The sequence below is a fragment of the Styela clava genome, chromosome 9, assembly GCF_964204865.1.
Source record: "Styela clava chromosome 9, kaStyClav1.hap1.2, whole genome shotgun sequence".
In the NCBI taxonomy this organism is placed as follows: Eukaryota; Metazoa; Chordata; class Ascidiacea; order Stolidobranchia; family Styelidae; genus Styela; species Styela clava.
The window spans coordinates 18,334,980-18,355,138 of record NC_135258.1 but is presented as its reverse complement, the minus strand read 5'-3'; the positions used below and the strand labels follow the sequence as shown (position 1 = coordinate 18,355,138).

General features: G+C 33.9%; 3 protein-coding genes across 4 annotated transcripts; 1 reads left to right on the top strand and 2 right to left on the bottom strand.

The window, feature by feature from the left end:
* Nucleotides 1–2,784: 2,784 nt before the first annotated feature.
* On the top strand, nt 2,785–5,242 carry LOC120339654 (ornithine transcarbamylase, mitochondrial-like). Its single transcript, XM_039407821.2, has 3 exons — nt 2,785–2,881; nt 2,973–3,126; nt 3,750–5,242. The coding sequence occupies exons 2-3, from the start codon at nt 2,990–2,992 to the stop codon at nt 3,913–3,915; spliced, it is 303 nt and encodes a 100-aa protein (XP_039263755.2). The 5' UTR covers nt 2,785–2,881; nt 2,973–2,989; the 3' UTR covers nt 3,916–5,242.
* A 12-nt stretch (nt 5,243–5,254) lies between these two features.
* On the bottom strand, nt 5,255–9,159 carry LOC120339198 (carboxypeptidase B-like). The gene is made up of 9 exons (XM_039407282.2): nt 9,073–9,159; nt 8,611–8,686; nt 8,276–8,512; nt 7,911–8,117; nt 7,420–7,518; nt 6,708–6,798; nt 6,362–6,567; nt 6,153–6,237; nt 5,255–6,065 (listed from the first exon to the last, which is right to left on the bottom strand). Exons 1-9 carry the CDS (start codon nt 9,150–9,152, stop codon nt 5,860–5,862), a joined length of 1,287 nt encoding a protein of 428 aa, XP_039263216.2. The 5' UTR covers nt 9,153–9,159; the 3' UTR covers nt 5,255–5,859.
* Nucleotides 9,160–9,941: 782 nt separating this feature from the next.
* On the bottom strand, nt 9,942–17,998 carry LOC144427350 (carboxypeptidase A1-like). Of its 2 annotated transcripts, none has more exons than XM_078116429.1 (9): nt 17,845–17,998; nt 14,387–14,462; nt 13,914–14,153; nt 13,211–13,423; nt 12,299–12,397; nt 12,100–12,190; nt 11,541–11,743; nt 11,112–11,196; nt 9,942–10,815 (listed from the first exon to the last, which is right to left on the bottom strand). In XM_078116429.1, the coding sequence occupies exons 1-9, from the start codon at nt 17,931–17,933 to the stop codon at nt 10,622–10,624; spliced, it is 1,290 nt and encodes a 429-aa protein (XP_077972555.1). In that variant the 5' UTR covers nt 17,934–17,998; the 3' UTR covers nt 9,942–10,621. The 2 variants fall into 2 exon arrangements, with proteins under 2 accessions (XP_077972555.1, XP_077972554.1); XM_078116428.1 differs by lacking the exon at nt 17,845–17,998 and adding an exon at nt 14,908–15,113 and having other exon boundaries at nt 9,945–10,815.
* Nucleotides 17,999–20,159: the final 2,161 nt, after the last annotated feature.

The window sequence follows — 20,159 nt, the reverse complement described above, 5'->3', positions numbered from 1 at the left end:
ATTAATATGTTTTTTTCTGTATGAAAAATGTTCGATATAAGCGTGTCATTTTGTGCTACTTGTAGAAAAATCGCACCGTTATCTGATTGATAGCTGAACAAAATGTTCATATGTAGGCGTAGGCTATTCATACAGATTAAAGAAAATAAATAAATAAAACTGATAGCATTCCTTAACCAATAATAATTTTAGAAGCAGTTGGTCCGGTAGAGAGAAAGCGATTTTTTTTACAACGACAAGAAGGAAAAATACAAAATGACAAATCGATCCATAGGTTCATTTCGTGTCCAATAACAAGTTTTTGCGCTCTGGACCAATAATCGCCTTCCATATATAATATATATTGAGTATTTATTATTCCTCACTATAAAAATTGTTCATACAATCTATTTTTTTTTTTTTTTTTATAAAACATATATATAGCCTACTCTTTGGAATCCTTACGGATATATATCAATTCGACTAAACCGAAGCATTTGGAACACAACCAAATTCTACTGATACATTTTTGTGACGTGATAGGTATCTGCTGACTCCTACATCTCGAAAGTTGCAGACACGCTTCGAAATTGTATTTAACAGTTCAATCCTCATGTCCAGTGCAAGATGGAGGGACCTACAATCTGAGATCTGGTATATATATGCGCCATGACTGCAAGAGAAATATTCATTTATTTATGGAGAACAGAAACAAATTGGAAATCTAATCAACCACCGATGAATCCATAGTTTTCCATTTAACCAATGTTCCCTCTAATTTTTGTAGTATGTGTGCGCAGAAATCATGGTGTGTGCGCACTTTTTAGGAAATGACTAATATATATTTGTGCAAAAACCAATGACGAAATTTTGGCGTTTCAACCGGGTAACCGACACAAAATTTAATGTTAATTCTTTGCTCAGTCGTCATTCTTTAATTGAACCCCCTATCGCCAAAAAACTCAATCAGATCTCGCACGGCATTTTTTTTTCAACAAGAAATTTATCACATTCACTTATGGATCCTGAAAAGCAAAAATAATTGCGTTATTCTGTCAAAACAGCTGTTAAACAAAGAACACATATTACGCCACACTGCAAAAGTGTTGATTACCGATGGTTAATCGTGTTGCGCAATCTGTGACGTCAGTCCCGTTTCTTTATATATATATATATATATATATATACTACATAACAGGGCGTCATCAATTATATTTGTGAATTATATATATTTGTGAAGTCTGGTCAATAGTTAACCAGTTGCCCACCTGATAAAAAACCTCCAAAAGCACACAAAGTAGCCTACGCCACGATAAGTATATTATCACAAGATATTTCCAGCTCTTAAAATGACGAACTGGACAGTGCGTGAAACATGTGTATATATGAATAATACGTCGCAGTTCTCTGAAGGCATAGTGTCCGCTGTGAATTACGTCTCTCACTACTTTTATGGTATATATATATATATATATCACTGAAGCGTGAGAAAGGTCTGCCTTTTATTGCAAAATTTATGTTTTATGTCTTCACCAAGGTTTTTTGTACTAAATTATTGCAACGGTGCTAGGAAGACTGTTATTTTATTCTTTCTTATGTGTAGATTTTTAAATGATCAATTGTTAGTTTTATTCTACTGCATTCGAATAGATTCTGCAAGCTGGAAGGAAAATCACTTGGAATGATCTTTGAGAAAAGCAGCACACGCACTAAAGTATCAACAGAAATTGGAACGCACTTGTTAGGAGGACATTCTTGCGTTATAACGTTATGAAGACGTTCAGGGCAGCAATAAAGCAGGGTCGGTAATTAATTAGAAGCAAGCTTTTAATTAGATTTTCTAGAGCAGGGTGGTCCAAAGTTGTCCGCTTCCGGGGCCACAAAATTATTTTTGCATTCTTCGGGGACCACAATAGTGCCAAGAATAGATAAACAGCGCAATACAGAACAAACACTTCTAGTGTGCAAGCACAGTGATCAATATTTGTCATTTGACTCATTTATCAAGCTAAAACATGCAAAAATTACAAAAAAAAAACTCACTAAAACGTGCCAAAGTTTTTCTCTATACCTACATTTAGTGTAAGATTCAAAACTCTTCATAACTGAGAAAGTGCCTCCGCACATGTTTTTAAAAACATTGCTTCCTAAAAGCAGTATGCCAGGAAGTCGCAATTAGTTTGGTTGTCGCACCTGTTTTCCCTCAGGTTTGCTATCGATTTTGCTTCAAACTTGGAGTATGGTATAGTTATCCATTAATGCCGAAACCGGAAAGATATGGCAGAAATTGTCATTTAAATTTGTAACGAAATTTATATAAGCTCAATATTAGAATGAGTAAACATTGTTTGAATATGAATTGCCATTTCTGTTGAAAGCTACAATTTTAGGCATTTACCACGAATGACTAACTTTTAATTCATTTGTAATTGATACCTACATTTTAAGTAATTTACGTCAATGCGGTGAACTGCCCAGTGGTTCATTATTTCTTCACCATACTTAAAATACGCTAAACAATCTTGTAGCTTTGGCAACGTAGGCCCGGATATGAGATAGCAAAATATGTGAGTGTTATCGGAAGAAGTAAACGACTAGTTTGAAGAGAAAGGTGTGAGAAAAGGGAGTGCACACGATGCACCTACCGTTGAATGGTTACGTCCTTTATTATCGGCTTATAAAATGTAGAAATACTGTCTATATTAGAATTTATATATATATATATACAAATATAACTTTCTCATTCCTTACGCAATTGGATAAAGTACAGAAATAATATTCATATATATGAGAAACTTGGTAAAAACATACTACATAGAATGTGGATTCATCGAACACTGCCTCGATGTAATACACTCAGATGTGTTACTCATATTCGAAAACAATCTACATCACCAAAAAGGTAGGAAATACATATTTAATTCAACCCAAACTACTTTTTTTTACAAATAAAAAACAGAGTTAGTTTATTGTTTACCTTTTCATGCCCACAGTGTTGCATCTACAAATCATGCTCAGATATGTCGACAGCAGGACGATGAAAGGAAGAAGTTTGCTTTCACTAGCAGACTATACTAGAGAAGATCTTCTTTATTTATTGAGCAGTGCTGCTGACCTAAAGTTAAGGATGAAGCAACTGAACGAAAGGTATTACAAATCTTTCCCAATGTCTTCCTTTGTCGTGGAAGATTGAGAAGGGTAGGAATAGGGTGGGGTTTCTGTGTTTATCCTGGGAATCGAAAAGATGATAAGACAGCTCAGTCATATATATATGATGAACTCTTTGAATGAAGCTTTTTTGAATCCCTCTCGATCATACTCTAGGTCGATTTCATTGTAGCATATAGTTCTAGAATCTAGATGATGAAGGAAGCAATAACCGACCAGCTGTTACGTGATCCAGGAAAACTTTCATAAGTACACTTAAGCATCGACATCGCCTTTATAAATGTTATAAATAGCGGGGCCACAATTTATGCATGGTTTTTATAAGTCTATTCAATTTGGTATACGCTAAATTTATTCAAAGTGCAATAAATCGCCATTAATAATACAATTTGTACATCTGTAATACATCTGTTAATTCATAAGTTACGCTTCAAAATAGTTGAGGAAATTGTTTTAAATCAGTTTGTAAGCTATGGTGTAATGATGGAGACGTACCATCAAATTTAAATATCCTTCTAATGATCATTGCGCCGATAAGTTGATGTTAATGATCATTTTAGGTTAAGATCAATTGTTTGTTTTATCCTACTGCATTCGAATAGATTCCGCAAGCTGGAAGGAAAATCACTTGGAATGATCTTTGAGAAAACCAGCACACGCACTAAAATATCAACAGAAATTGGAATGAATTTGTTAGGAGGACATTCTTGCGTCATACCATATGAAGACGTTCAGAGCAACGCTAATGGAGGGTCGGTAATTAATTAGAAGCAAGCTTTCGGATCTTCCGGGAACTCGTTTATGAATATTGATAAATCAATGAATTAAGACAATCGTTAATATATCTGCTAACACTCTCGCTATAGTTCATATATATACAATGGAAATGAGCAGTGAAAAAAAATACTTTACTCTGTCGATATATATATATATATATTATATATCTATCAGTCTATATATATATTGTTGTTTTCAATGTATTTGGACAAAAATTGCTTTTCTCTTCAACTATTTGTCTTATTCTATTAAAATATGTTTTAGAAAGCGATCACTTACATCCTCTATAATTTCTCTACAATTTTGATGATATCAAACAATTCCACCACTCAGTGAATTTTCCGATGATAGATTTTATAAGTCGAACGGTTTAGGTTCGCTTTAACTGTGCAGAAGTTTCCATATATTTGTACATTTGTTTATTATTTTGACTAAGGTGTATTCTCTCAAAGATATCTGGGCTTGAGTCTTATCATTTGATGGGAAACAGGCCAAAATTTTGATTTCGGACAATATATTTATATAAATATGGGTAATAAATCTGAATGCTGGAGTTAAATCACGATCCCTGAAAACCGTGGATGTAAGTGTCTGTACAGGTCTAATAACTCCACGTTTCCTAATGAATAATAGAGTTCATGAAAACATTCTGTGTAAAAATTTGACAAAGAAAAAAGGGCTAACAAATACCACTGTTTTGAGAAAATCAGGTATGACCCGAATTGGGTATAATACAACTAGTGGCGAACACTTTGTTAAAGCTTACCACTTGCTACTCCAATCCGAGTGTCAATTCCTGGCACGTGGCAATGATTGAAGAACGTTGTGATAGAGTAAATGATAAATGTGATTACTTTCTGCCAACATTTTATGTAATGTTTACTCACTAAAAACGATATAGTTTAAATATTTGACTACATGATTTTTGTAATTCGTAAGTAAATAAAAAAAGTGTACGGTTGAGTGTACTGAGTGCGGTTACATGCCTACCATGAATGTAATTAGAAAGATTCAGTGAATTTATGAACTATCGTGAACCTACAACAGCTAACCAACGACCCACCAATACGTTGATTGATCCTATTTATCTACGATATCCCATGGTTTTCTGAATTCTTTTTCTACTTCTGTGAAGTATTTACCATGACCACGCGTCTGGCAAAAATCAAATGAACCCGTAAACTTCAAATTTTCATAATAGATCGTTTGTCCAAATCGATGATAATGTGATCATTTTTGAAATCTATGAAATATGTTTGTGATGACAATTTTCTATTATCATATCACTATAAAGAATACTCAGGGCTTTATTTTTCACAAAAAAGAACAATTCAAAAAACGGAAGTTGTAGTATAAATTTCATTTTGGCTTTTTTGAGTAGTACACGAGACAACAAGCAAAACATGTTTCTGTTGTTTAGCTTCTGTTCGATGAAGCTTGTGGATATTTTTTATCGGTAATAGCTATGAAACGAGGAAAAAAAGTTACACTCAACTCTGTCCAATAATGCTATTGGGCTAACGATATCATTCATAAATTTTTCGAGTTGAATAAATATTCCAATAGGAATTCACAGTTACTATGTCTTCTATTTGAACTTTGCAGAGTTAGACTAAACTTTCTACATTTTTAATAAAACACTTAACTATATTCATTACAATTGTTGTCGTATATTATATTCAAAAATGACGTCAATTTTTAAAACATTGTAAACTTCAATAACTGTTTACAAGACTTTCAAACTTCTATCATCACATAAAATTATCAATAGCTTGCTACAATACCTTCTAATGTTTTTGAGTAAAATGTTTCGATTGTTTCAAAAGTTGAGAAAAGTAAATGAATGTCTCCAAAAAGAAATATTCTGAACGTGAGTTATACAAACTAAAACAGCAAGAAATCACAAATGTTTTATATATACATGTTTGCTCTGCCTTACAGTAAGGTACCACTCATCTTGTCTTTCAGATAGTTGGAGAGAGCCTGTAATCCAGCAATGTATTCCTCTCCATTTGGTATGATTTGATCAGGCGGAAGGAGGAAACCATATTTCGAACCATCGTCACGAAGTTCATATGTATATGATTGAACTATTCCGGCAACTTCGTAGGTCCAATCAGTTGTAGTTCCGGAGCTTGGATCTAAAATAAGAATTATACGTGACATAAAAATATTTAACATCGCATGTTGCTTTGTTTTAGAACTGTACTGCTAAGATCATCACTTACAAATTGTTGTAGATCCTGGGCCATATACGTAAGTCTTCCCATGAACCGATTTTATGGCATCGTGCATTAGTTTTCCTGTTGCTTTCTAAATATAAATTTTAATTCTGTAAAAATAATAGATGTGTGCTGTTTCCGCTATTTCTAGTCAATGTCGGAATCCAAATAACAAACTCACCTATCCAATCACAATAAGCACATATACGACTTACCAAAATTTCATCGTCTTTAGAAGGTTCCGCAGTATGATGGTATGGATATAGAATTAACTGAGAGTATGAATGGGTAGTGATGTAAGCATCGATACTCCCTTTGCCTAAGTTAGTGACGTAATTTGCAAGATGACGTACTTCTGATTCCGATATAGCGGTCGGCCCGTGATATACCACAGAACAAGGATGTTTGGATGCTCCTGGCACTGCGTGAAAAAAAAGTAATCAAACTAATTGAAAATATTTCAATTTAAAAGAAAAGGGAATCGAGATACTTTTTTGTATATGTACTGAGTTTTATTATGACAAATTATCGAGTGAAATTCCAGAATAAAATGTTACTTACATGACCAGAACGCATCCCAATTTCGATTTCCATCTACACCTTCACACAAACTGCTTGCTCCTTGACTTCTAGTTTTTCTCCATAGTCTGTCCTGTATAAATAGAGTTTTGCTAAAGCAGCACATACAGTATAGCCTACTACAGAATTTCATTTGGCAAGTGGCCAGAAGGAAGTTGACTAGGTAATCGTTGTGGTTATATTCTTGTTTCGAGACACTATTTATTCTGGAATGTTGAAAGTTGGCTATAAAAGGATTGGAACTTTTATATTTTTACCATGACACTAATCGCAGCATACAACTTATGGTGTAAAACATTCACTATTCGCGAGACAATGTATATACTCACATGATACGCGACTCACAAAAATGCTAATCTTATCATAATAATAATACTGAGATTTATATGTATTTGGTAAGGTTTTCTTTAGCAGCTAATGAACAATCATACTGTGATCATAGTTACGTCCAAATGAAGTATGAATATACGACACATTGGAAATTGAATTTACTAAATAGAAATTTATTCTCGTGCTCTTTTGACCACAAACACCAGTTGCTTTATTGCTCTCGTACCAGTATTTTACTACTAAAGCTTAGTATATTATTGAATTACATGGGAAAATATACTGAGTTTTGTGTCCATTACGCATGTTTAAAAAAATGCATAATCTAAAATCTATTTTTGAATTGCAATAAAAAAAAAATACTAACTTCTGTCCATGTTTTGACATATCCATCAACATTGATCATCGGCAAAAAATACCAGTCTGCGTCATCAAGCATGTGTGCATATTCGGGATTTCGCAGCATCTAAATATATGTGAGATAAATGATGCCAGAAAAATTTACAAACTAATTGAATTTGTTCTTTAATAAGCTGTTTGCTATAGTAACCTAACCCTGTTCTCGTATAGGGTTCCTTTCATGCGTATAACAGTATTGTTTGAGAACATGCACATTGATCATTTGTAAAACGGTTTGCCCATGGAAGAATTTCAATAGATTTACATTAGGCGTTAGTAAAAAATACAACCGGTAAAATTGCTAAAACTTAATAGTGTGTATTGGAAAATGCAATACAATAAATAGTACATATGACTTAAATCGTTTAGTCATATTCTGCTCCATTAAATAACAAATTATCCGTTGATTCATTGATTGATCGGAGATGATTTCCCTAAATCATCACCTCAAAAACATACCTCTTTGAATATGAACAAGAGAGATGCAGTCGTAATCCATTCTCTGCAATGAATCAAAGCATCAACAAAAATAACTGGTTTTGGATTAATAGCTGGTTTTTGAAACTTCAACACATACAGTGGCCTTCCTTCATAAGTAATGCCAAATTGTTCTTTCGTGACTGTTGGGCTGTGCTCTTTTATTACCAAATCCATCCATTCGTATACCTAGTTTAATACACAAGTTAAAACCCTAAATAAAGAGAAGTTCTTACGATGATTGCACGCTCATGATCTTACCAAGAATTTCATCGGATATATGCTGTTATCCATTTACCTCAGACAAAACAGAAAAATGAATATATATATATATCATCAAAACTCACCTCTTCGGCAGGATGATACTCAGAGTAAACAAAATTCGCCACACTCCCCGCTGAAGCCCTGACTTCGCGTTTAGTGCTCACTTTTTCCCCAACTATAAGTGACTGGATGTCTGGTACAAGGACAGTAATTTCGAAGCCGTCAAGTTCAAGTGCCTTTTTCAGGTTTTGGGCTTGTTTCGGTTCGACTCGAAAATCGACTGGAAGATTGACAGCTTTAGGATGTTGCCAAATGTCAAGCTGAAAATTGTTCACATATGAAATTTTTGCAATTGTTATCAAATGTTTTAAATTTATTCTGAAAATTATGAGAAATGCATGCCTAACTATGAATATACCTTGAACAATTCTCCAATTTGTCTTATCTTAGTGAGAGCTTCAGATGATGAAGGCGTCACTCTCCAAAGTTCATGTCTGAAATATAGAATTGGCAAATGTATGCTGTTGACTAATTGGTTGTAACAATAGCCAAAAATTGGAATCAAATTTGCTCGGGTGGTCAATAACATCAGTATTCTTTCTATACACGATGACATCAGGACTGGCTTGAAATATAATATTGTTTATTATATGTTCAATAAAAATACCCCATTTATAACAAGTAAGTATGCATGGATTTTTGAACGTACAGATCATTAATTTAGTAAAAAAAAAATTTCTCAATTGTTGAGCACTTTTACTCTTATAAAAATGGTAATACAAAGCAGTTAAAATTCTGGATTGCGAGGCATTATTACGTTGGCAGATGTGTAATCAATATATTGGTTTCAGAATTCCATCACCACATGCCACATACCTACCCTGTGTATTGTACTTTTGCTGATGCCGAAAAGCTGATAAACACTCCAACAAATAACAATAAAATTCCTAACCTACCCATTGTGGGTATCACTGATAAATACAAATAAAATATTAAAACAACGGGGAAAATCTTCCATATTTTTTTGAATTGTATATATCGGTTTTGAGTTCGTTAGTAAATTTTGTTAGTAATTTTTAGCTTGCAATTATGAAAATGCAAAATCTAATACCTGAAACTAATTCAAAAAATTGGTATATACAATAAATGTATATTTGCATATAAATATTTTTGCTTCATTTTACATATATATATACTGTATTTCACAATGTTCCCTTAATTAAAATATATTCCACAATGCAACGCCTATCCTAGACATAGTCGAATCTTTTCAACGGATTCCACGCAATAAAGAACATCACTAATCAGCTTGCAATTCATATTTGTGTAAGCTCATATTATCCCTTTCAAAAAAATGCGACTCTCAGCTATTCATAAACTTCTTTCACAAACAGATAAATGAATCCGCTGTGTTTGTTATTGCTTACCGCGACATGGGTAATAAAAAGCGCTAGTTGCCGGGTAAACATATGACCTGGGTTTACTGCCTCGCATAACGCGGCAAAAGCCTAATGATCCCTGGGTATAGAGACATAACTCACTTTATTGTAAAGCAATAAAAAAAGAATGAAAATTGACATTACATGCGATGTCATAAATTACCGCACACACCTAATTCCACCGCTGCTGCCAAAAAGCTCGGCTCTGTGTACGCATTCATAAATCACCGCAATTTTTATTTTTCATGTTTCTATCAATTTGTATATTTGAATATGTAATTGTACCTGGAGTGATTATTTTCATTATTTATTTAAGTTTTCTTCAAATCATAGAATTCAGATCTAAGGTCAGCGTGGTTTTAGTAGTAAGCAGGGGCGCTGGCAGGATTTTTAAAAGGAAGTGGGTTTCGAATCAGAACTTCCGCTGCTACGGCTTCTGAATGAGTCACTTCAATTACGCGCTACTTAATTCTTATCTCAAACTTGCACTGTTCATCACACATTTAAGGTACTTGTCTTTCTTTTCAGACATAAAAAAGAGCCACTTTTTCAGCGTATAAATATTTTTCTGTAAAGTAAAATATTCAATCCATGACAACTACGAGAATTTAATATGTCTTTCTACATTGATTTATTGATTTAATTGTGTTCAACGTAATTCACGATTGCGACGAGGTACGACAAAATAAAAGCAATGATACTTCAACTACAATACCACGACAATCTCGCATAAAAATGCGAGAAAGACTGCCAGATGATATTTAGTTTCGATGCGTATCTTTGCGATCTTGCGAATCCGTCATCGCAATTAGAAAAATATCAAGATCTGCTAAAATATTCCAGAGAATACGATTTAATTTAGTACAATAAAAATATATATAAAGTGTTTTTGTGACATGCAAATTTAACAATTAATTTTGCTGTATATCTACAAATTAACTGCGCTTTCAGAAAAAATGTATGACGTCAGAATAATTTTTTTATGCAATTTTATTTGCTGGGGATTCCCTTCAAGTACTCTAAGAGAGCTTCCAGTCCAGCGAGATATTCTTCTCCAGTAGGAATGATCTGGTCAGCGGGAAGCAGAAACGCATAAAAACCTTTATCTCGAAGTTCAAATGTGTAAGATTGAACAATTTCTGCCACATCGTAAGTCCAATCTGTGGTTGTACCGGAAAATGGGTCTGTGATTCAAAAAAGATAAAGTGGAGCTATTATAGTGGAAAGAAACTAGGTTATAAAAATGTAATCATATGTCAGATCTATTATTACGTATATATACTGGAAGGTGCACAATATGAGCTAATGATTAAGTGACAGTGTTTCGTCCTGAAATGCTGAAATAACGACTTGATAGTGAATACCACTATAAATCTAGTCTTGAATCTTATATATAAATGTAACACCATTTCGATTAACATTCTAAGTGTTTCGCTGTTTAATATTAATATTTAATTTTTTTTTAAAGTTTTCCACTTACACAATGTTGTTGATCCTGGTCCCCATTCGTAATATTTTCCATGAACTGATTTCATTGCGTCATGAATCTTTTTACCTGTAGTATTCTGAAATATAAATACGATTTGAATGTTATTATATAGTTTCTATTAAGCAAGAAGTTTTACCTTCGTAGTAGATATATATCAGCTTTTTTGTGAAGTTTTATATGAAAATTATGACGGGAAGTTTCAACTTTTTAAAACTCGCTCTCATCACAAGGATCCCAATTAAAAAAAATATCGGGCCATTTACAGAATTAATACAAGTTTATCTAATATAAACCTGTAAAATGATGTTGGTATTAGATCTAACACCTGATAAATAAAATGCCTAAACTCGCAAATTCACATCATCTCATCGAATACGTTTATAAATCTAAACCACTCTTTATTATAGCAAAATGGCATACCAGAAGTTCGTCATCTTTGCTGAGAATGTCGGCATAATTGTATGGATAAAGAATAAGCTGTGAGAATGAGTGAGTAGATATGTAGGCATCAATTCTCCCTTTTCCTAAACTCAAAACGTAATTTGCAAGACGACGTATCTCGGGCTCTGAATTGGCCGTCGTTCCATGAAAATCAAACTGACAAGGGTTCGGAGACGAAGTAACTGAGAGGAAGTAAAATATCAAATATATTGAAATGAAAGTAATAGGAACGCAATACTGAAAAGAAATAAACCAGTCGTTGATAAACATAGCTGAATGAACAAATAAATGGCTTTAGTATATTGTGAATCTTGCATTGGTTGTAATAATCATGACCGGCCACGTATATCAGGGTGGATCACAGCATTCCCAATGGCTTCCTGAATTATTCAACTGCCAGAATGGAGTCTTCTCGGGCATTTCTTGAAATGATGAATATTCAGAAAGTTGTAGTCATACTCAGCAATAAAAAGTTAAATTTACATGATGTAGTAAAATAAAATAAGAAAAAAATGAATTTTGTTCTTCTAACACTTACTCGACCAATAGCTATCCCAATTTCGATTAGCGTCAACGCCATCACATTGGCTGCTCGCACCTGTCGTTCGTGTTTTCCTCCACAATCTATCCTGTAACAACAAATTTAAATTTATTAAAATTTAAAAATAAAAGGAAAGGTGATGTAAGTGGTGACGTAAACAAGCTTTTGCATAGCTATTGTTCCAAATCGAAATTACCCCAGTCCAGGTGTATGCATATCCATCTATGTTCACCATGGGCACAAAATACCAATCAGCATCATCAATCATGTGAGTATATTTTGGATTCCTGAGCATCTGGAAAATAATTTGCACTTAGATATCCATATCAAGCAACAACAACCAGCATTAACGCGAGAAAATGGAGTTTAATAAGATATCCTGAATATCAGCCAGTCTGGCATTTTGTGTTTGATTCTTTTGTCACAGTCGATTGAGCACGATTTGGAATTACAATTGATCATAGTTCATCAACTTCCAATTTTCGTAAGCATTCCATGTAATACGGACTAGGCTATATTATGTATATATAACAATAGAGCAATGCTCAAATATATGGACACGTTAACTAGAGCGAAGCAGTCCTTACCTTTGACGATACGGGTACTCTCAAAAAAATTTTGCTTGGAGTTTTGCTTAGCAGGAATTTATAGAATCAAACCGGACAACCAGTGTTTCCATGCATAAAATAATACAGCGAAATTTTGAACGAAATTTAGAAATAAATAAAAGTAATAAATAGCCTTCTGGCAAAAAATCAATCTTTAACCAATGTGAACTTCAAGGCAATTGGTCCAGTATTTCAAGAGAAAAGCGATTTTTCAATGATAATGAGGACGAATAACAAGAACAACAACGTAATATTGAAACGATCGCTATGTCCACTAACGTGTCCAATAAATGTTAGAAACAAGAGTGGTGTGACCCTTATCACGAACTATGTTTAGTCATGCGTGTTAGTTGATATTTGGAGTAGTGCTAAACTTCGTATCCTCTGATTACTTCTCATTGACAATGGTGTAGTCGTTTAACTACACGCATTTGCCTACATTCCTGTAGTTAAAATAAATTATGGAACAAACAATAGTAAACAACATAATGTAACATTACCTCTTTAAATATGAACAAGAGAGACGCAGCTGTAATCCATTCTCTGCAATGAATCAATGCATCGACAAAAATAACTGGCTTTGGATTGACCATGCTGGATCGTTTTTGAAACTTCAGTACATACAATGGTCTACCTTCATACGATACTCCATATTGCTCTTTTCTTGCTATTTCTCCATGCTCAGCTATTACTAAATCCATCCATTCGTGTATCTGGAAAAAATGCATTGCACTATTCTTGTTCTATTTCAATGCCAATTTGAAAATGTAATGACATGCCTTCCGTGTACTGAATTCAGTTCACTATTCATTAATAATTTTCAACCCAAAAAGAAATATTGTTTATATACATAAAATGTACAATCACGTTCTATATCTTAGAGCAGAGAGGTACAGCGTACGTTGTGTTACGTGATACCGGTATGAAAATTTGTCTGACAAAGATTCAAGTTGGAATATCTACCAGTAAAAAGGTTCATTATAAATGGATCAATTACGGTTTAAAAATATCACCGAAAAGTGTCTCTGGACAAGAAATATTCAGTAAAGCAATGGCTCTTCGAATGGACGATTTCACAAAATATATCGAAGTAAAACAAAATTACAGGCAATGGTTGATCCCAAAGGAGCCTACCAGAGATTTGCATTGTTAAATGTTATCGTTAATATATTTACAGTGTAACTACTCAAACAATAAATTTACTTCTTCCGGTGGATGATACTCTGAGTAAACGAAGTTAGCAAGGCTCCCAGCTGAAGCTCTCTCATTGAACTTTCCCCCCAACTTTTCGTCATCAATAAGTGCCTGTACATCAGATATATGAACTTTATATTTAGATATCCCACTGGTTTCCAGCGATCTCTTTAGCTCTTCGATGTGATTTGGTGACACACGAACATCCACTGCTGAGCCAACTGCAATTGGATCTTGCCAGAAATCCAGCTAAACAAAAGGAATGAAATGTTATTAATCAATACAAGTGGGCAAACTAAAGTATTTTGTAATGTATATATAATGAACTCTTTTTCATTCAAATTCTGATAAACTTATGCTATACATATTGATTTATGCTTATATTAGAGGAAAAACATCAAAAGGAAATTGAGAATGAAGTTTTGATAAGGGTGTGTATTTTGGAAAATTGTGTCTAAACTGTGTGTTTAGTCAATGATCACCTGAAATGCATGTCCCATGTTTCTCAAATGATCCAATTCTTCATTGCTGTTTGGAATGATTCTCCATACCTGATGACTAAATATAAAGGGGGGGAATTATATATAAATATATGTACAAATAACCTTCCTTGTGTTATAAAAATGAACGCACGGGCAACACGGTGCTATCCATGACTATAATTTCTACTACAATGATGCATATTAAAGGGCCTGCCGGTAACCAGATTAAGTTTTCATTCAAGTTGTATGCCATTTTTAATATATATATTACACACTATATACTTTTCCAAAGAATACTTTTAAGAGAATGATTTTTAGGTAATGATTTGCATCCTATTGTTTTTGTATTACTGTATTATTAGTTAAAATTAAATTTCAGCATAAAAACCAATTCAGCAATAATTTCGGCATTATTGTCGAGTCGAAATTTTGCAAAAAAAACAAGCTTCTTAGTAATACCTTATTAAACGGGATAATTTGTTTTAAATCCATTTCCATTCTCGTAAACTATGATTACTTACTCTTGATATCTGGTATCAGTGGCCACGGAAGTGTCCAAATATATTGCAACTAATATAAAAAGAGCTCTATACATCACTAATTTTATCACAAACGATAACTTAACTGATTTTGCTAGCATTTATGTAAACAGAAAATCAGGTGGATCGATCGCGTTGCATTTTGAATATCTCATATCGTTTTGGTTTTCGAACGAATGAATACCCATTGTCGCTGCGTTTTAAGATAAATTGATCAAATAGGCGAGTTCAAACTACTTTTACTTGTCATATACTGGTTACATACTATAATGGTTCTAGTAAACCAGCGCATTCAAAATCAACATCTTACTCAAATTGACATTATCACCGTACTACTTTGCCAAAAGGTAAATAAAACTATGAGCTAAGTATGTACTGCACAGAAATCTACACAAGTTCAAAACGTTTTAAACTACTTTGAGTGCGATTTGTTTTGGATTCGTTATGACACGTTTTCTTCGTATACCGTTATTAATTAAACAATCTTTTATGTTATATCACGGAATCAAAAAGTCACAATTATGAGACTTCAGTCATGTGGGCATAGGCAGCGGCGATTCTGTAATAGTTTTGAAAACAACTCCTGAATAGAAACAGTATTTGCTAATGACAATGGAGAAGTCGTTGAAAAAGTTTTGTTCCAATTGCGTCCGTGTAACGTACAATTGTGTGAGTAATGATTATACGGGATTTTATTTATTTGGGTTTATTTGTTTAACGTCTTTTGAATAAATGAAATCCTCCAAATATATTTCAATATGCACTGTGGTTGCTTACATTTTGATAGCATATAAACGTTTGGTATATCATCAAATCTTATTATCCACTTCTATTCACTTTCAATATTCACAATTATGCTGTGAGTTTTATTACACTTCATAAATGGAAATAATTGCGATCTTCTGTGCGCTTTTATTTGACATACTCTTGAACTAAGATTTCAGTTAATGAGCACAATGATTTTACGTCAATATCACCCTATATTGGAACAAATCGTTAGAGTGTGAGTAAAATATGATATATCAGCTACTTTAATTTGAATATTCAGTCCTTTCGATTCGATAATTTTTTTTAAATATTACTTCTGTACTGAAAGAAGTGTTACAGCCTTACAACGCGAAGTCAAAATTGATAGCTCAAACTTATGACGGCGCGGCAGTCATGAGTGGGTCGAGACATGGTGTTCAAGTTTATATAAAAGAAGATTTTCCTCATGCGCATTTTTTACATTGTTATGCACACCAATTTAACCTCGTTATTAAAAATATGTGTCTTGATACCCCTCTCGTCCGTATATTTTTTGCAAATGTTCCGGGGTTTACTTCATTTTTTTTCCGTTTCGCCGAAGCGCTCTAACCTCCTTCGCCAGATATGTAGCCGCCGTCTCCCAGCTTGTGCACCAACACGTTGGAATTGGCTTGTGCACGCGTGGTGCAGGGCGTGTCCGAAATTAGGTCTGAGCTCATTGAGTGTTTCAATGACATTCAGAGCTCTCCGGTTTGGGACGAACGCTCTGTGAGGGAGGCGGCAGGTCTAAAGCGTCTGCTAGAAGATGACACATGGAGTGCTTCTTTACGCCGCGGGCAAACAACGCAGCGTTTGATTTTGTCTGCAAAGGAATGCTGTGACATTCTGGTGAATCAAATAGGCGATCGTCTGCGCACTGAACACTTTGCCGCGTTCTCTTTGATGAACCCCAAACATTTTTCAAAATTTGCACGTCAATTTCCCATCCATTTGTTGGCTACTGTCTCCAAATTTTACCCCATGATAAACGTGAGTAAATTGGAAAATGAATTGCGATGTATATACACCAATCAAACTTTTTTGAACATCACATCAACTTGCGCGCTCTATGGGTTCCTCATAGATAACACTCTAGTAACTACCTTTGCGGCGTCTGCAAAATTTCTGGACATCATTTTGACGACGCCTATTTCTTCCGTCGACTCAGAAGTCAGAGCGAACATTCAGCACGCTGAAGCGTATTAAAACGTATCCCAGAAACACAATGAAGCAAGATAGATTAAATTCCTTGGCTGTTTTATCCATTCACAGAGACGTTATTTCTGGGATGCATGACTTTAATCAGCGCGTTATTGAGCATTTTGCTTCCAAGAAACCGCGGCGTGTTGCATATATGTTCAAGCAGTAGAAGTCTAGCAGCATATATATCTATGAGTGAGCGACGCATGTCCTTATCTTTGCATTACCTTTCCTTTCTTCATAGTAACGTTTTAAACCTTATTTTAGGTTTTGTCTGCTTTCCCGAAGTTTCTGTTAATATGTCATTGTATTTATCTGGGTAAATATTGCCTTTCCTTTTGAAAGAGGTTTCAAAATAAACTATGTCTATATTTATTAATCCCTTGACTTGGACCGGTTTTAAAGACACTTTCTTATCGTTAAAAATTGTCGCTTTTGCCGATTGGTTGTTACCGATGGAATGGTTTTTATACTCATAAAATGATGGGAGAACTTACAGCGCTCATCCTGTCCCCGTAGATGGGGGTGACTTGGTCCCGCAGTAGCTTGCCCCGGTTGTCAAAATGACCACGCGCCGCCACTGGTAAATACCTTATAGATATCCCCAATTTCTTTGAGTTCGAATCATGTTCTGAATTGGGGATAATTCGCCATACTTGGGGGCTAAAATGTCCGAAATTAGGAAAATTATTAAACTAAAACTAGATCAATTTATTTGTGTAGTATCATCAATCCATCATTTTTTTTTTTTTTTTCAAAAACTGATTTTCTAGCATCGATAACTCCATACGCAACCAGGAATGTTGCATTGTCGTCGAAAAAAATAATATCTAAATTAAATGTATTCGGTTCTAAGTACATTTTGCTTTTTCCAAATCTCAGATTTTTGTCACTGTGTAAAAACATGATAAAAAGTTTAGGTATTATACTTACCCACGATAGTTTATTTCTTCCGTATTTGAACCAAGAACCAGCAAAATCTTGATAAGCACAAATAGATGTTGAAACTGATTCTTCATCATTCACAGCCTAGCTGCAATTTTTGAAGCATTTACAGAATTGTGGCAAATCAATTGACAATGACAAAGCAACGTTACTGTGTTATATACACCATAAAATTGTAAAGCTGGTTAAATTGAAAAAGAGATGAAATGAATTTCTGTGCAAAATCAACAACAAAGTTTGTTGTCTATTCAATTTGTTTGATGTTCTCGTTTATTATTATTAAAATTTGTCACCAACGGAATTTAGCAGCAACTTTTATTCAAAACATGATTTAGAGTGCTTTAACGGCATGTACATTTGTGTCTCTTAATTTAAAATGTTATCAGGTGCAAAATTAATTGTGTTGACTGGTCATTGTCGTGTGTTTTATCTTGCTTTATTGCCTTTCCACTATCATCATGATCGAGAGTTCATTTCATGTATCCCGCAAAGCAAACACAATCCTCCTATAACATATATATGTCTCCCTCGTCTCTATCCTCTTTACATTACGTTTCACCGTCTACCCCTATTTTATTAGCCCAATCCACTACACCTGCTTTGTTTTTTTTATGTTATTGTATCGATTTTACTAAACGTTAATTACAAAATTAAAGCGAAAAACACAAATCAATTAAGTGACTTAAGTCGAAAACATTTTCGATATGACTTCACGATGGATTGATTGTCTTGAATTGTTTCAATACTTTTCTTCATACTTTTTGCTTGATCATCGACACAACCTTGTCACTACAGTAATCACATGAAAGGTCGTATTGAATCAAGCCTCGATTCAAAACATTTTAATATAAATTCTTCACGAACAATAAAAAAAGTACAATATTATAATAAACTGCTATATTCGTTTGTTTTTATACTTATAAGCGTGGAATGCGCGAAGCTTATGCATATCCATGACATGCTCGACAAATAGAAAAAGTAGGAATGAGGCGCTATTGACTCAACCAAATATATATATACCAGCCTATACTGTTGTTTTTTGGTATACAAATGCTTCGCAAATTATTACAATTATTTTTCTTATTTACATAGCATACGAACCACATGACTTTTCAATTCATTTTACTTGGAAGGGGCAACATTTTAAACATTAATAGTATCTGCTACTGATTAGATTTACTGGAAGAACACCAGCTACCGATTGTTTTTCTATGCTTTTGCATTGGTAGAACCATGTGTGTATAATATAAAGATGATAGATTCAAAACATTAGAATGGATTAGGGCATTATCGGTATGAGTTGTTTCTGGCAACAGTTTCTCTTTCAAGAAAAGTCATTCATTCTAGCTTCGGGTAATCAATCACTTGAGCCTTTCTCTCCCAAAAAGTGTTTGCATCTTGTCTTATTTTGGAGTGAGTATGAGTTGCTCCGAAAAGACTTTTGCGTGATAAATCATGTATTCATAAACGTACATCTCTTCTTGACATTCACGTGTGCCCCCATTGTACTTGGAATATTTATCTTCCACTTCTGAATAGGTTCTAGTAGTAGTATTAAAACAGTGATCGATGAGTTCAGTGGCATACCGGATATGTGCATTAGAGCTTTGATACAAAAACAACAAAGATAAGCACTTCACATAAGTATCATTTTGCACACACCTAATTATGACTTTTCACTAATTGCAATAAAACTGAAAACAAAACTATAGATGAAAAAAAACAGATGCTTTAGATATATTCCAAACCCGCGACAATATTTAATTCGTTTATCAGTTAGAAGACAATATTCACAGAATCCATCAAGTTGATATTGAAATTATCAATATCGACTAAACAAGTATTTGCAATGGATGAACAAAATCATCCGTAGCCCGTTGATTCGAAATCCTTTTCCTGGGGTGCATGTTCTTGGTGGTCATATAACTAGATATTTGACTTAAGAAGACCAACGTAATTTAACATTAGATATTTCTTCCACGTATTACACATCGGGAGTACGACATGAGTTCAAGTTGTTATTTTAATGTTTCCATCTAAATGTGGTTATGCAACGTGCAAATGGGTATTATTGAAAAATGCAGCATTTACATCCCTTTATTTCTTTACTGAGCTTTATTCCATTGATCAGAAAATGTTGGAACTTCCCAAGGCATGCTTTGTTCACGTGATTTACTAGAAAACAGCGAGTTATTACTGCAATAAAACACTGTAGAATGTAAAATGATCCAGTACACATTATATTATATTTGTGAATAAAATTTTACACTGCGACAAAAATATGAAAAGTTTTAGCTGTTTAA

What these genes read in the sequence shown, in the direction of transcription:
- LOC120339198 (XM_039407282.2), bottom strand. Translation starts at nt 9,152, where the DNA reads ATGGGTAGGTTAGGAATTTTATTGTTATTTGTTGGAGTGTTTATCAGC. An exon ending in AGTATCATCCTGCCGAAGAG is followed by an intron (nt 8,118 to 8,275) that starts GTGAGTTTTGAT and finishes GTATTAAACTAG; the next exon opens with GTATACGAATGGATGGATTT. An exon ending in CCCAGGATCTACAACAATTT is followed by an intron (nt 6,066 to 6,152) that starts GTAAGTGATGAT and finishes TTCTTATTTTAG; the next exon opens with ATCCAAGCTCCGGAACTACA.
- LOC120339654 (XM_039407821.2), top strand. Translation starts at nt 2,990, where the DNA reads ATGCTCAGATATGTCGACAGCAGGACGATGAAAGGAAGAAGTTTGCTT. An exon ending in ATGAAGCAACTGAACGAAAG is followed by an intron (nt 3,127 to 3,749) that starts GTATTACAAATC and finishes GCATTCGAATAG; the next exon opens with ATTCCGCAAGCTGGAAGGAA.
- LOC144427350 (XM_078116428.1), bottom strand. Translation starts at nt 15,026, where the DNA reads ATGCTAGCAAAATCAGTTAAGTTATCGTTTGTGATAAAATTAGTGATG. An exon ending in ACTGATACCAGATATCAAGA is followed by an intron (nt 14,463 to 14,907) that starts GTAAGTAATCAT and finishes CTTTATATTTAG; the next exon opens with TCATCAGGTATGGAGAATCA. An exon ending in ATGCATACACCTGGACTGGG is followed by an intron (nt 12,191 to 12,298) that starts GTAATTTCGATT and finishes TTGTTGTTACAG; the next exon opens with GATAGATTGTGGAGGAAAAC.